The sequence below is a fragment of the Triticum urartu genome, chromosome 4 (assembly GCF_003073215.2).
Source record: "Triticum urartu cultivar G1812 chromosome 4, Tu2.1, whole genome shotgun sequence".
Taxonomy (NCBI): domain Eukaryota; kingdom Viridiplantae; phylum Streptophyta; class Magnoliopsida; order Poales; family Poaceae; genus Triticum; species Triticum urartu.
Genome location: NC_053025.1, coordinates 412,153,522 through 412,167,154, shown reverse-complemented (window position 1 = coordinate 412,167,154; position 13,633 = coordinate 412,153,522). Strand labels below are relative to the sequence as shown.

Below are 13,633 nucleotides of genomic sequence, written 5' to 3'. Positions count from 1 at the left end.
GAGGCCATATCTGCATATGCTAGGCTCGTCAAGTTTAACCGAGTATTTGCGTGTGCAAAACTGGCTTGCACCCGTTGTATGTGAACGTAGAGCTTATCACACCCGATCATCACGTGGTGTCTCGGCACGACGAACTATATCAACGGTGCATACTCAGGTAGAACACTTATACCTTGAAATTTAGTGAGAGATCATCTTATAATGCTACTGCCAAACTAAGCAAAATAAGATGCATAAAGGATAAACATCACATGCAATCAATATAAGTGATATGATATGGCCATCATCATCTTGTGCCTTTGATCTCCATCTCCAAAGCACCGTCATGATCACCATCATCACCGGCTTGACACCTTGATCTCCATCGAAGCATCATTGTCGTTTCACCAACTATTGCTTCTACGACTATTGCTACCGCTTAGTGATAAAGTAAAGCAATTACATGGCGATTGCATTTCATACAATAAAGCGACAACCATATGGCTCCTACTAGTTGCCGATAACTGTGTTACAAAATATGATCATCTCATACAATAAAATTTAGCATCATGTCTTGACCATTCACATCGCAACATGCCCTACAAAAACAAGTAAGACGTCCTCTACTTTGTTGTTGCAAGTTTTACGTGGCTGCTACAGCCTGAGCAAGAACCGTTCTTACCTACGCATCAAAAACCACAACGTGGTATAGTGATTGCTTTTTGATCTTCAGAAAGAACCATGTTCACTGAATATCATTCAACTAAAGTTGGAGAAACTAACACCCACCAGCCACCTGTGTGCGAAGCACGTTGGTAGAACTAGTCTCGCGTAAGCCTACGCGTAATGTCGGTCTAGGCCGCTTCATCCAATAATACCGCCGAATCAAGAATCAACTAGTGATGGCAAGCAATATGTATATACCCATGCCCACAACTCCTTTGTGTTCTAGTCGTGCATATAACATCTACGCATAGACCTGGCTCGGATGCCACTGTTGGGGAACGCAGTAATTTCAAAAAAATTCCTACGCACATGCAAGATCTATCATGGTGATGCATAGCAACGAGAGGGGAAGAGTGTTGTCCACGTACCCTCGTAGACCGTAAGCGGAAGCGTTATGACAACGCAGTTGATGTAGTCGTACGTCTTCACGATCTGACCGATCCTAGTACCGAAAGTACGGCACCTCCACGATCTGCACACGTTCGGCTCGGTGACGTCCCACGAACTATCGATCCGGCTGAGTCTGGAGGGAGAGCTTCGTCAGCACGACGGCGTGATGACGGTACTGATGAAGTTACCGGCGCAGGGCTTCGCCTAAGCACTATGACGATATGACCGACGTGGATTATGGTGGAGGGGGGCACCGCACATGGCTAAGGGATCAATGATCAACTTGTGTGTTCTAGGGTGCCACCCTGCCCCTGTATATAAAGGAACAAGGGGGAGGCCGGCCGGCCCTTGGGGCACGCCAGGAGAGGAGTCCTCCTCCTAGTAGCAGTAGGACTCCCCTTTCCTAGTCCTACTAGGAGGAGGAAGGGAGGGAGAGAAGAGAAGGAAAGGGGGCGCTGCCCCCCTTCCCTAGTCCAATTTGGACTAGAGGGTAGGGGCGCACGGACCTGCCTTGGTCGGCCCTCTCTCTCCACTAAGGCCCATGTGGCCCATTAGTCCCCCCCCGGGGGGGCGGTTCCGATAACCCCCGGCACTCCGATAATTATCCGCTGACCCCCGGGACTCATCCGGTGTCCGAATATAGTCATCCAATATATCGATCTTTATGTATCGACTATTTCGAGACTCCTCGTCATGTCCGTGATCATATCTGGGACTCCGAACTACCTTCGGTACATCAAAACACATAAACTCGTAATACCGATCGTCACCAAACGTTAAGCGTGCGAACCCTACGGGTTCGAGAACTATGTAGACATGACTGAGACACGTCTTCGGTCAATAACTAATAGCAGAACCTGGATGTTCATATTGGCTCCCACATATTCTACGAACATCTTTATCGGTCAAACCGCATAACGATATATGTTGTTCCCTTTGTCATCGGTATGTTACTTGCCCGAGATTCGATCGTCTGTATCTCAATACCTAGTTCAATATCATTACTGGCAAGTCTCTTTACTCATTCTGTAATGCATCATCCCGCAACTAACTCATTATTCACATTGCTTGCAAGGCTTATAGTGATGTGCATTACCGAGAGGGCCCAGAGATACCTCTCCGATACACGGAGTGACAAATCCTAATCTCGATCTATGCCAACTCAACAAACACCATCGGAGACACCTGTAGAGAATATTTATGGTCACCCAATTATGTTGTGACGTTTGATAGCACACTAAGTGTTCCTCCGGTGTTCAGGAATTGCATGATCTCATAGTCATAGGAACATGTATAAGTTATGGAGAAAGCAATAGCAACAAACTAAACGATCATCGTGCTAAGCTAACGGATGGGTCAAGTCAATCACATCATTCTCTAATGATGTGATCTCGTTAATCAAATTACAACTCATGTCTATGGTTAGGAAACATAACCATCATTGATTCAACGAGCTAGTCAAGTAGAGGCATACTAGTGACATTCTGTTTGTATATGTATTCACACATGTACTAAGTTTTCGGTTAATACAATTCTAGCATGAATAATAAACATTTATCATGATATAAGGAAATATAAATAAAAACTTTATTATTGCCTCTAGGGCATATTTCCTTCAGTGCCATGATTTCAGATCTGAACCCTTTATGTTATCACCATTATATCTATGTTCTAGATCCGATCTTGCAAGTTATATTCACCTATTACATGTTGTGATCCGTAAACCCGGAGTGACAGTATTCGGGATACTTTCCGGTGATGACCGTAGTTTGCGGAGTTCATGTATTCATTATGTGTTAATGATTTGTTCTGGTTCTCTATTAAAAGGAGGCCTTAATATCCCTTAGTTTCCTTATGGACCCCGCTGCCACGGGAGGGTAGGACAAAAAATGTCATGCAAGTTCTTTCCATAAGCATGTATGACTATTTACGGAATACATGCCTATATTATATTTATGAACTGGAGCTAGCTTTGTATCGCCCTAGGTTATGACTGTTATATGATGAATATCATCCAACGAATCCACTGATCCAATGCCTAAGATTTTCCTATATATTGATCTTGCTAAATTACTACTGCTACTATTATTGTTACACTTACTACAAAATCATTGCTACCACTGTACTGTTACTATTGTTGTTGCTACTACCATCAAAACTATCATACTACTGTGCTGGTGATCACTTTGTTGCAGATAATTAATATCCAGGTGTGGTTGAATTGACAACTCAATTGACAACTCAGCTGCTAATACTTGCAAATATTCTTTGGCTCCCCTTATGTCGAATCAATAAATTTGGGTTGAATACTCTATCCTCGAAAATTGTTGCGATCCCCTATACTTGTGGGTCATCACAAGCCAGGGGGCTTTGCGGGCGTTCGGTCACTTCTATGTAAGGGTCTGACACCCTAGACCCACCCAAAACACTCTCCCTCGCTTGCTCCCTTTCCAGCGCGAAGCAAAATTCATGTCGTTCATCACCGCTCTAGAGTGTCAGTGCCGCATTCATGAATGCCCAGAGCGGACGCGACCTCTCACTTCAACCGGCATTGAAGCGGTGGACCGGCCGGGAGTGCCTGCACTCCGTGTCCCAGTGCACGTGCCTTCTCTCTGCCATCAAACATCACCCATTTGTCTGCCTTCCTCCATGAAACAAGCGCAGTTGCCAAGGAACCTACTTATGCGCCCGCATCTGAACGCCACCTGTCCGTCCGTCTGCCGGCCGACATTAAACACCCCGTCTCTTGGCCTGGCCTCCGCCGCCATTTAAACGTGGCCAGGCCCAACAACAGTCACATCCCACCTCCGCTCTCGATATCCTCTCTGCACCACACCCACCATAGCCTCGAGCTCCAAATCCCTATGGGAGAGGCTCTCGAGCGAATAGAAGCAGGAGCTCTTGGGCATTGCGGCCGGCTAGCAAGCCCACCAAAGCCAGCCGGATATAGGCTGGCTTGGCGGCAAGCTCTCCGGAGGGCAGCGATGCAGACGAGCCAATGGAAGAGGCGACCAATGACGAGCTGGCGCCATCGCCCTTGCCGGTCCATGCCGGCATCCCCATGTGTGGGCGCGGGCACACTACACCGACATGGTGGTGCAAGAGTGGGAGGCGGCACTCCCGGTAGGCATAGGCCGACCAAAGGTGTAACCTCTAGCTCCTCAACGAGCACTATCTCGCGGAGGAGCAAATCGCCCACGACCAGGTGACCGACAATGTCGTCACGAACATGGTGGCGGACGTGGATGAGCAGAAGGCGTTGCTCATGACCCACCGCACCATACGCGCCCCCCACCCCCCCCCCCACCCCTCGCGGCGAGCGATGGCAGTTGCGCATCATGCAGGCGGTGAAAGACATTATGTTCGCGGAGATCAACGTGGTGGCGGAGGAATTTGATGATGCCACCGGGGATGGCGCCAGCTCCGCATAGGTCGCGCTCCGTCGCCAGGACGACGAGGCCGACACGTCCATGGCCGTCGCCGATAGCGAGGAAGAGTAAAACATGAGAGGCCACCGCCGCTTGGGTCCCAGAAAGGCCACCGCCACCGTCTATCCGGGCTTCACAACCGGTGAGCTTGCCCCCTTCGCAGAGGTGGAAGCCACTATTCTTCTCGTCCCGCTGAAGCTTCAATTCCCGAGGCTCATCGCCTGCCAGCAAGTTTGTTGTCGGACATGGAGAAGACATGTTGTGGAAAGCGGACACCGATGAGCATTTAGTTGAAATATGTCAAAAATCATTTAGTTGAAATATGTCAAAATGTAATGAATGTACTCAGGTTTAAATAAAAATCATTCGATTTTATGTAAAATTTACTTAAGCTTGAATGGAAGTTGTCCGGTTTGTTCAAATGTGGTAGGATGTTTGTGGCTAGTTACTTTGGATGGCCGGCTCCCGTATCAATGCCTGGACAGGTGCCTGGACTCCTGTCCGAACCGGTCCCCGGATAGATGCGGCGTTTGTTTTAGAGGTCGGCGTTGGAGATGCCGTGATGTAATCTTTGCGAACTAGGTCGTCCTTGCATGCAGCAACCGAAGTTTCGTGTGCTTTAGTTCCACGCTTCCATCTTTACCTCTGGTTTGGCTTTTAAAATGTGTGTAAACCGTCGATTACGTGATGACCAGATTCATCCTTCTTGCTAAAAAAACCTCCTGCGTAAGGTTTACAAAGAATAAAGCCATGACAAGGGCGATAATAAAGCCAACAAATTCAAGGATTCAGTTGTCTTCTTGGGGTAAAAAGGCACAACATCTCCCCGTCAAGATCAAAGCCAACAAAATGGAGAACTAATAAAGCACAAATTCCTTCGTCTATACATACAATCACAAACGTCGAGAATTTGATCACACATCAAAGAGCACACATAATCGCCAAACAAGTAGAGCCTTGTAGACAGATGAATGGCAGACAACTAAAGTGAGCCCACACATTCATTAGAATGCTTACTAGTACTACAGTAATAGCTACCACTCTATCATCATTCCAAAAACTCACCCTGCATGTATGCTTTCTCCTAAACTCGCCAATCCTGAGTCCTGACAAACGAAGTTAAATTACCTATGACCCGAGCTTGAGAGATTCCAGTCCATGAATCCCTTTCTTGAACATCCCTTGGAATGGCAAGCCCATTCTTCTCTCTTTTGCTTTTGATCCCTTCACCGCACCATGTTTAGCATCTGAACCGTCAGTCATGCAAACGCCTTTCCCCTTCACGTCATATGTTCTTGCATTAGGCGTTCGTCTGCTGAAACTCTCATACAGATCAGGAGAATGCCGCATCAGCTCACTCGCTGAAGAGTACCCCATCAACCGATGAAGCTTAGACTCCTTGCCACTTCTTTCATCAATGGTGTTGAAAGATGAGTTCCTTGACACATGCAGGGGCCGTTCGTCCTCGGTAGAATAGCTCACACCAGCCGAGATGCCGTATTCTTCCGAGTACGAGTACGAGTATGGTTCAGCTTGATGGACACCAGTGTTATGGTCATCGCCTACCTGGTGAATTTCCGAGTCATCTGTGCTGGACTCATCGCCCCCAAATGGTGACTCAAGTTTCTTTCTGTTGGGGTCTCTGTACGAGTAGGAGAGAACTTGCGCGCAGGAGCCACACTGCAGCCTGCGTGTTCCTCTGCTCGGAATGGCAAAATCGGTGGGCAGCTGGACGAGCCTCAGACAGTTCGAGCAAAGGACGAACGGCGCGCCCCGTAGGACTGGCCGGCAGAGATTTCTCGAGGCAGGCCGCCGCTTTGTCTCCATAGCTGGTGGCTTCTGCGGTGCAGGTTCTTGTTTCCAGGAGCTGCAACAAGGTGGGCGGCAGCTGTGGTGGCATTGGTGAGGGCAAGGTCTCATTTCCAGTTGCCCACTGCGAATGTATGAGTAGGCGCTGCGCCGGCCATACCGCGGTAAGGGCGGTCCATGGCCATGGGGAGCAACTTGGCCAGACCTGCTCAGGCGAGATGCATAGCCAGAATGCTTGACAGCAGGATGATAAGCTGTAAGAGGTTGGCTGTAACCATCTTGTTTCAGCGGATGTGGACGGTGTGCCCTTGGCTTGCAATCTGAAGGTTCATTGAAGATTTCAGAAAGGTCACCTTTCAATTCATCCACCGTCTTCATAATCTTCGATTGAAGGGGTTCGCTTGCCCTGAAGCTTTTTGACTGGAATGAAGTCCGGGAAGAGTGGAAAGCAAGGGAGTCAACTGATACTCCAGGCACTTCTCGGAGATCACAAGACTGAGAATGCACCCTTACGAGCTTGCTTCTCTTGCTTGCCGCGGGTTCAGTTTTGCGTGCTCCACTCTCCTCAGATTCTGGCAAATTGCTAGCTAATTCTCTTTCCTCGGATAACGGTATGTTCTGTTCTGAGGTATTCAGTCTGCTTTCCATATTACCATCTTTGTTTATCTCGCAAGCCTCTATATTCCCTGCACTTTGCTCGTTCTCTTCTTTGTCAGAATCCACTATATGTGTGCCATTCCCACTGGGTTGTACAAGGGCAGCAAGATCTTCTACTTCTCCATTGGTGTCCTGGCCATCAGAACTGTCGTCTTTGCTGCTTTCAGTATTTGCAACGTCCATAACATTCTCCTCATCTGACATAATATCACCCTTCTCGCTGCTTCCGATGTCATTGCCCTCTTGCTCGATCTCGGTGCTTGGAGCACCAAGAGTTATGGAATCATCCGCAGCTGCACCAATGGAACCCAGTTCGTTGCTTTGGGGAGACACCCCATTGCTCGCAGAGGTAACAACAGAGTAATTACCAGAGTCTTGCCGAACTTGTTTTGTCGACACCCCATTGCTCACAGAGGGAACAACAGAGTAATCCCCAGAGTCTTGTCGAACTTGTTTGGTAGCCACATTTTGTGCATCGCTGACAAGGATTTTAGCTGCATAAATGTAAACACACGCCAAAAAGAACAATCAATTCCTCAGAAACTAATGGGCAAACCGATTTGTGTGTATTTGTACTAAAATAGCGACAATTAATATGGATCGGAGGGGTTAGTTCATAAGGAGGAAACCTCGCTAGTTGAGTGTAGCATGGAATTCGTACCTCTAAGAGTGGTGTTACATCCACCGCACTGGTAGACTGAAACATTTGCAGGTTCAGGTAGAATGTTAAGACACTTTGGGCACCTCACAAGGCGAAAGCCGCCTGTGTTTGCACTTGCCATCAAACAAGAAAGACCAAGGGCATCACCCAGAGCACAATATTTCCAGGCAGTAGTTATCTACCAGCTACCACCAAACTGATACCAGGTCCAGAATCCAGAGTTTCTGTATCTGCAAACATTCAAGAGAAACATGATCAAATTCCACTAGCACCTGGTTGGACTAATAGCATGAAAACCTGTCTAAAAAATTCAAAGCCCACTGAACGTGAATAACATGTATCCGTAGCATGAAACAAATCTGAAGAAACATAAAACACAAGGTGGTGCAAGAAATACAGTTCCAGAACCACATACAAATAAGATTAGCTGCTGTTTGTGTGAAAAACAAGATCGGCTGCGGACCAAGAAATGCAGGGGCAAGATTGCACCACGTACTGCCTTCGCAGTTGAAACATTGAAATCATCAGTAGGCAAATAGGCGTTTTGGCCTATTGGCTACTAGGGAGGAATTGGCCGATTAGAGAAAGAAACAAATCGGAAGGTAGTGATTGTTGGGATCCCTTTGTCTTGCTCATCCAGAATTAATCTACTGGGACAAAGACGTCGAGTACTAGTAGAGTAATAAGGTACTGATTGTTGGTACCTTATTTTGGCATGTTGGTTGGTTGGTAGTAGCACGTACACCTGCCGAAATCCAAAGTAGGATCTCCATAAGGAACGGACGGAGAATCTTACATGTTCGTACGTATCTCGGAAACAAAATCTTATGTGCTATATGGAGTTGCAACCTAGTAGAAAGAAAAAAAAAAGACAGAGCAATCGATACTGACTTACTGCACATGAAGAGAGTAATCTCGAAGCCAGCTCGAGACGGAGAGAAAGAATAAAACGGAGGAGATGAGGGAAGGGGGGAAAAACTAGGCTCTGGAAAGGCACCGAATGCGGAAGGAAGAAGATGAAGAGGAAGAGGGGAAGAAGCCAAGAAGTCACCTTTCCCGTTCCCTGGATGCTTCCTCCTCGTGGTTTCCACCACTCTTCCCCGGGAGGCGCAACAATCACCACAAGATGGGGAGTTTGTGCAACCAGCCCTGCCCGTGGTCGCCGTCTCCCGCAATTGCAACTCGAGTTCTCGGAAGTTCCACGCCCGCCCCCGCGCTCACCGCTAGTCAGGTCAGGTCAGGTCAAGCAGAGTAGGAGTAGGAGTAGTATATACACAACACAGTGGAGGAGGAGGAGGAGGAGGAGAGTTGACTGGTGGTAGGAAGGAAGTTTTAATGCCCCGATCCCCGGTCTGAACGGGGTTGCGCGCAGCGGGGAAGACTTTCGCCGCGCGCTGCCAGCGGAGAGCGATAGCGAGAGAAGAGAGAACACGGGAGGGAAGGAAGGAGGGAGAGTCCGCGGTCAAACACGCGCGCGCGGTGTAAAATAACAGCGCAACGGAATGACTCGGGACAGGGAGAGGGAGAGGTTGACCGGCCGGCTGTGTCCCGCGGCTGTGCTCGGTAGTGCTCCTGGTGGGTGGGGTGGGTAGGGGGCTCCGGTGCACCTCGCCGCCACGTCCAACTCCTCAGCTCGTGGTACTGGATGCTGCAGTGCCGGGACGCTGGGACCGTGTGGGGCCGAGCCGCCCCCTTAATCCACGCGTGCTTGCCTCCGCGACCGTAGCCTCTTTGCTGCCTTCCCAGTTTCATCCTTTAGAGCAACTCTAACCCGTTCATCCATCTTGTTCACGTGTATCTGTTTGAATCGAAACGGACACAAAAATTGGCCCAACACGTCGATCCAAACGGACGGCGTTCACTTTTCGTCCATCTGTGGCTCAAACTTGGACCTCATTTGCGTCAGCGCGGACACGTGGGACGCCCGCCCACTCCTTTCCTAGCCCGCCAATGAGTGGCACATACACCATTCTCCTCCTCCGATCGATAGCAAGCCCCCCGTCGCTTCATCCCGTCACCGACACCGCCCAGTTCCGCTGCCTTCGCCAACAGTCTGCACCCACATACTTCCCTTGCAGCACGCTACCTTCCCACGTCGCTGTCATCACCACCTCGCCATCGGGCCACCACAGCTCCCCCCTCCTGTCTTCGACGCAAGCACGACCTCCCCCCCCCCCCCCCACCCCTCCGGCCAGCTCCTTCGACAACGCTGCCACGCTCATCTGACGCCGCCTCGTTCGTCGGTCGTCGCCATGGCAGCTATCTGCCCCTTGGGAGGCGCTTCGCCGGCCATATTCTTCGACGACGCCTGCAAGTTGTTCGACGATTTGCCCACAAGGTACAAATGGATTCCGCCGACGAGTTCTTTTTTCATAATTTCCTTTGTGACTCAGATGATTCTTCGTCAGACGATGAGGAGATGGTGGCTGCTGTGTTGGTCGTCCATGACCACCTTAGTAGGCAGCGGCCATTGTTCCGGGGCTCGTTCCTGAGGCACACTCCGGCGCTGAAACGTAATCGAGAGAGCCGGCATTTTCTTCTTTGGAAGGACTACTTTGAGACACCCAACCCGCTCTTCAAACATCACTAATTCTGGCGTCATTCCGTATGCCTAAGTATGTTTTCAACCGTATTTGGGAGGGGATGGTCGGATAGGATAAGTATATAGAGTGCAAGGAGGATGCCCTTGAAAAAATTGGCTTCTCCTCTTATCAGAAATGCAATGCAGCTATCCGAATGCTTGCATATGGAGTTCTCGGTAATCTCATTGATGAGTACGTCCATATGAGTGAGTCTACGTGCCTAGACTCCATGTACAAGTTCTGCAAGGCTGTGATTGCAGTGTTTGGCCCTGAGTAATTGAGAGAGCTAAATGCTGAAGACACAACCCGCTTGTTGGCGATGAATGCTAGCAGGAGCTTCCCGCGGATGCTTGGTAGCATAGACTGTATGCACCAGGAGTGGAAGAATTGCCCTTCTGTTTGGCGGGGGCAGTATAGGGGGCATGTCAAAGCTTGCACCGTCATACTTGACGTCGTGGCTTCACAAGATGTCTGGATTTGGCACTCTTTCTTCGGCATGGCCAGATCTCACAATAATATCAACGTGCTTCAACGCTCTCTGGTGTTTGCAAGGCTTGCCGAAGGAAACTACCCGCTGGTGAATGTTAACATCAACAGCCACAACTACAACAAAGGATACTACCTAGCTGACGGTATCTATCCTCAGTAGACTATTATTGTGAAGACAATCTCCAACCCTGTAGGAGAGAAGAAGAGAAGATTTGCACAAGAGCAAGAGAGTGCTAGGAAGGATGTGGAGCGTGCCTTTGGTGTTCTGCAATCTTGATGGGGCATCATTCGGTGTCCCGCTAGAACTTGGAGCACCAAGAATTTGTGTGAGGTGATGACTACTTGTGTGATCATGAACAATATGATCGTAGAGGATGAGCACTTGGAACATATCTACGACCAAGGGTTTCAGTTCCAGGGTGACAATGTTGTGCCTGAGCATGGAGGAGCGGCAACGTTTACACAATTCAGCCAATTTCATCATCAAATGCGTGATTAGAAAACTCACATTCATCTGCAAGATGATTTAGTGGAGCATATGTGGGCTCGCGCTGGCAACCAATAGATATATATTTTTTTAATGTGTATTTGAGACAATTTAATTTTTATTTGGTTTGTAAGCTAATATATTTATTTGGCTTGTGAACTATGCTATATTTGTTTGCTTGTGAAACTATGTAAAAAATTTGTATTTTGTTTGAATTATGTCTGAAAAAACATGGCAAGCCAGCCGCGAGGGTGGAAATGGGTCTGCCCGTTGGACGCACTACCGACCAAACGAAAAAGAGGGCGGCCCACGAGCGGGCGGGCGACCCGAACTGACAACAAGCGAACAAAGCACGCGTCCGTTTGGGTCAGCGCGTTGGTGTTGCTCTTAGATCGTCCGCCAAATACATCAAATTCGGCCTCTCAAACGCATGCGGACGTGTTCCGATGCGGACGTGGACAGTGACAGAGCATCACTCATTTGGCTGCTTCTACAGCCATGTCCCTCATATTCGAAACCTCAACTCCATGTAACTCATGCAATGCTACGTGCATAAACACGACGAATACACTTAATAGCAACAGACAAACTAAATTCATCTGATATCAAAGGATCATGTTCTTAGGTGGACAAAAGATCAAGGTTCATCATTAGACAGTGCAAATTCATACTAAAAATGATTACAAACATAGATAAAATGGAGAAGGGCAGAGGAAATCACAATTTCCTCGCTGGCCCCTTCCCGTTGCGGTCGTCGGTGCGCCTATGCCCCTCTGTGTAGGCATTGACGGCCGGAGGGGCGTCATCGTTGGAGCTGCAGAGGCGTCATCATTGCCAAGGAGCAGAGTAGGACCGACACGAGGAGCACGTCCTTGGGATCAACCGCGTGCGGCTAGCACCACCCCCGCCACTGCCCTCTCCCTTTCCCACTGTCGCTCGCGGCGGGTTCCCATGCCTCAGATTCGGGCGTCCTCGTCCGTGCTGGCGCCGACATGGGCATGAGGAACCAGCAATGCTCGACTACCCCATCAGGAGCAAATTGAGCTTATTGTGGTGGGCGGCCTACATGGACGGGCGTGGAGCGGTTAGAGCTGCGCGACAAGCGGGAGGGTCCGACGTTTTCCCCCGAAGAGGAAGGGATGATGCAGCAAAGTAGCGTAAGTATTTCCCTCAGTTTTTGAGAACTAAGGTATCAATCCAGTAGGAGGCTACGCGCGAGTCCCTCGTACCTGCACAAAACAAATAAATCCTCGCAACCAACGCGATAAGGGGTTGTCAATCCCTACACGGCCACTTACGAGAATGAGATCTGATAGATATGATAAGATAATATTTTTGGTATTTTTATGATAAAGATGCAAAGTAAAATAAAAGGCAATGAAAATAACTAAGTATTGGAAGATTAATGTGATGAAGATAGACCCGGGGGCCATAGGTTTCACTAGTGGCTTCTCTCAAGAGCATAAGTATTCTACGATGGGTGAACGAATTACTGTTGAGCAATTGACAGAATTGAGCATAGTTATGAGAATATCTAGGTATGATCATGTATATAGGCATCACGTCCGAGACAAGTAGACCGACTCCTGCCTGTATCTACTACTATTACTCCACTCATCGACCGCTATCCAGCATGCATCTAGAGTATTAAGTTCATGAAAACAGAGTAACGCCTTAAGCAAGATGACATGATGTAGAGGGATAAACTCATGCAATATGATGAAAACCCCATCTTGTTATCCTCGATGGCAACAATACAATACGTGCCCTGCTGCCCCTACTGTCACTGGGAAAGGACACCGCAAGATTGAACCCAAAGCTAAGCACTTCTCCTATTGCAAGAAAGATCAATCTAGTAGGCCAAACCAAACTGATAATTCGAAGAGACTTGCAAAGATAACCAATCATACATAAAAGAATTCAGAGAAGATTCAAATATTGTTCATAGATAGACTTGATCATAAACCAACAATTCATCGGTCTCAACAAACACACTGCAAAAAGAAGATTAAATCGAATAGATCTCCACAAGAGAGGGGGAGAACATTGTATTGAGATCCAAAAAGAGAGAAGAAGCCATCTAGCTAATAATTATGGACCCGTAGGTCTGAGGTAAACTACTCACACTTCATCGGAGGGGCTATGGTGATGATGTAGAAGCCCTCCGTGATGGATACCCCCTCCGGCGGAGCTCCGGAATAGGCCCCAAGATGGGATCTCGTGGATACAGAAAGTTGCGGCGGTGGAATTAGGGTTTTTGCTCCGTATCTGGTCGTTTGGGGTACGTAGGTATATATAGGAGCATTGTTGAGGAAATCATTAACTGGTAACTTCTCGGTTGGCTGGCGAGTAGGGGATTAATAGGCTAATCGGCAAGTTAATCGGCCATTTAATCAATTAATCGGACGATTTATCAATTTATCGG

The 13,633-nt window shown here is 48.4% G+C and overlaps 1 protein-coding gene across 6 annotated transcripts; it reads right to left on the bottom strand.

Moving 5' to 3' along the window:
* Positions 1-5,384: 5,384 nt before the first annotated feature.
* LOC125551816 (protein ENHANCED DISEASE RESISTANCE 4-like) lies at positions 5,385-9,149 on the bottom strand. Of its 6 annotated transcripts, none has more exons than XM_048715182.1 (4): positions 8,702-9,149; positions 8,355-8,395; positions 7,651-7,880; positions 5,385-7,483 (listed from the first exon to the last, which is right to left on the bottom strand). In XM_048715182.1, exons 3-4 carry the CDS (start codon positions 7,769-7,771, stop codon positions 5,652-5,654), a joined length of 1,953 nt encoding a protein of 650 aa, XP_048571139.1. In that variant the 5' UTR covers positions 7,772-7,880; positions 8,355-8,395; positions 8,702-9,149; the 3' UTR covers positions 5,385-5,651. The 6 variants fall into 6 exon arrangements, with proteins under 6 accessions (XP_048571139.1, XP_048571136.1, XP_048571137.1 ...); XM_048715179.1 differs by lacking the exon at positions 8,702-9,149 and adding an exon at positions 8,546-8,675; XM_048715180.1 differs by lacking the exon at positions 8,702-9,149 and adding an exon at positions 8,542-8,658.
* Between the last annotated feature and the right edge of the window lie 4,484 nt (positions 9,150-13,633).

What these genes read in the sequence shown, in the direction of transcription:
- LOC125551816 (XM_048715182.1), bottom strand. Translation starts at nt 7,771, where the DNA reads ATGGCAAGTGCAAACACAGGCGGCTTTCGCCTTGTGAGGTGCCCAAAG. An exon ending in ATGTAACACCACTCTTAGAG is followed by an intron (nt 7,484 to 7,650) that starts GTACGAATTCCA and finishes ACATTTATGCAG; the next exon opens with CTAAAATCCTTGTCAGCGAT.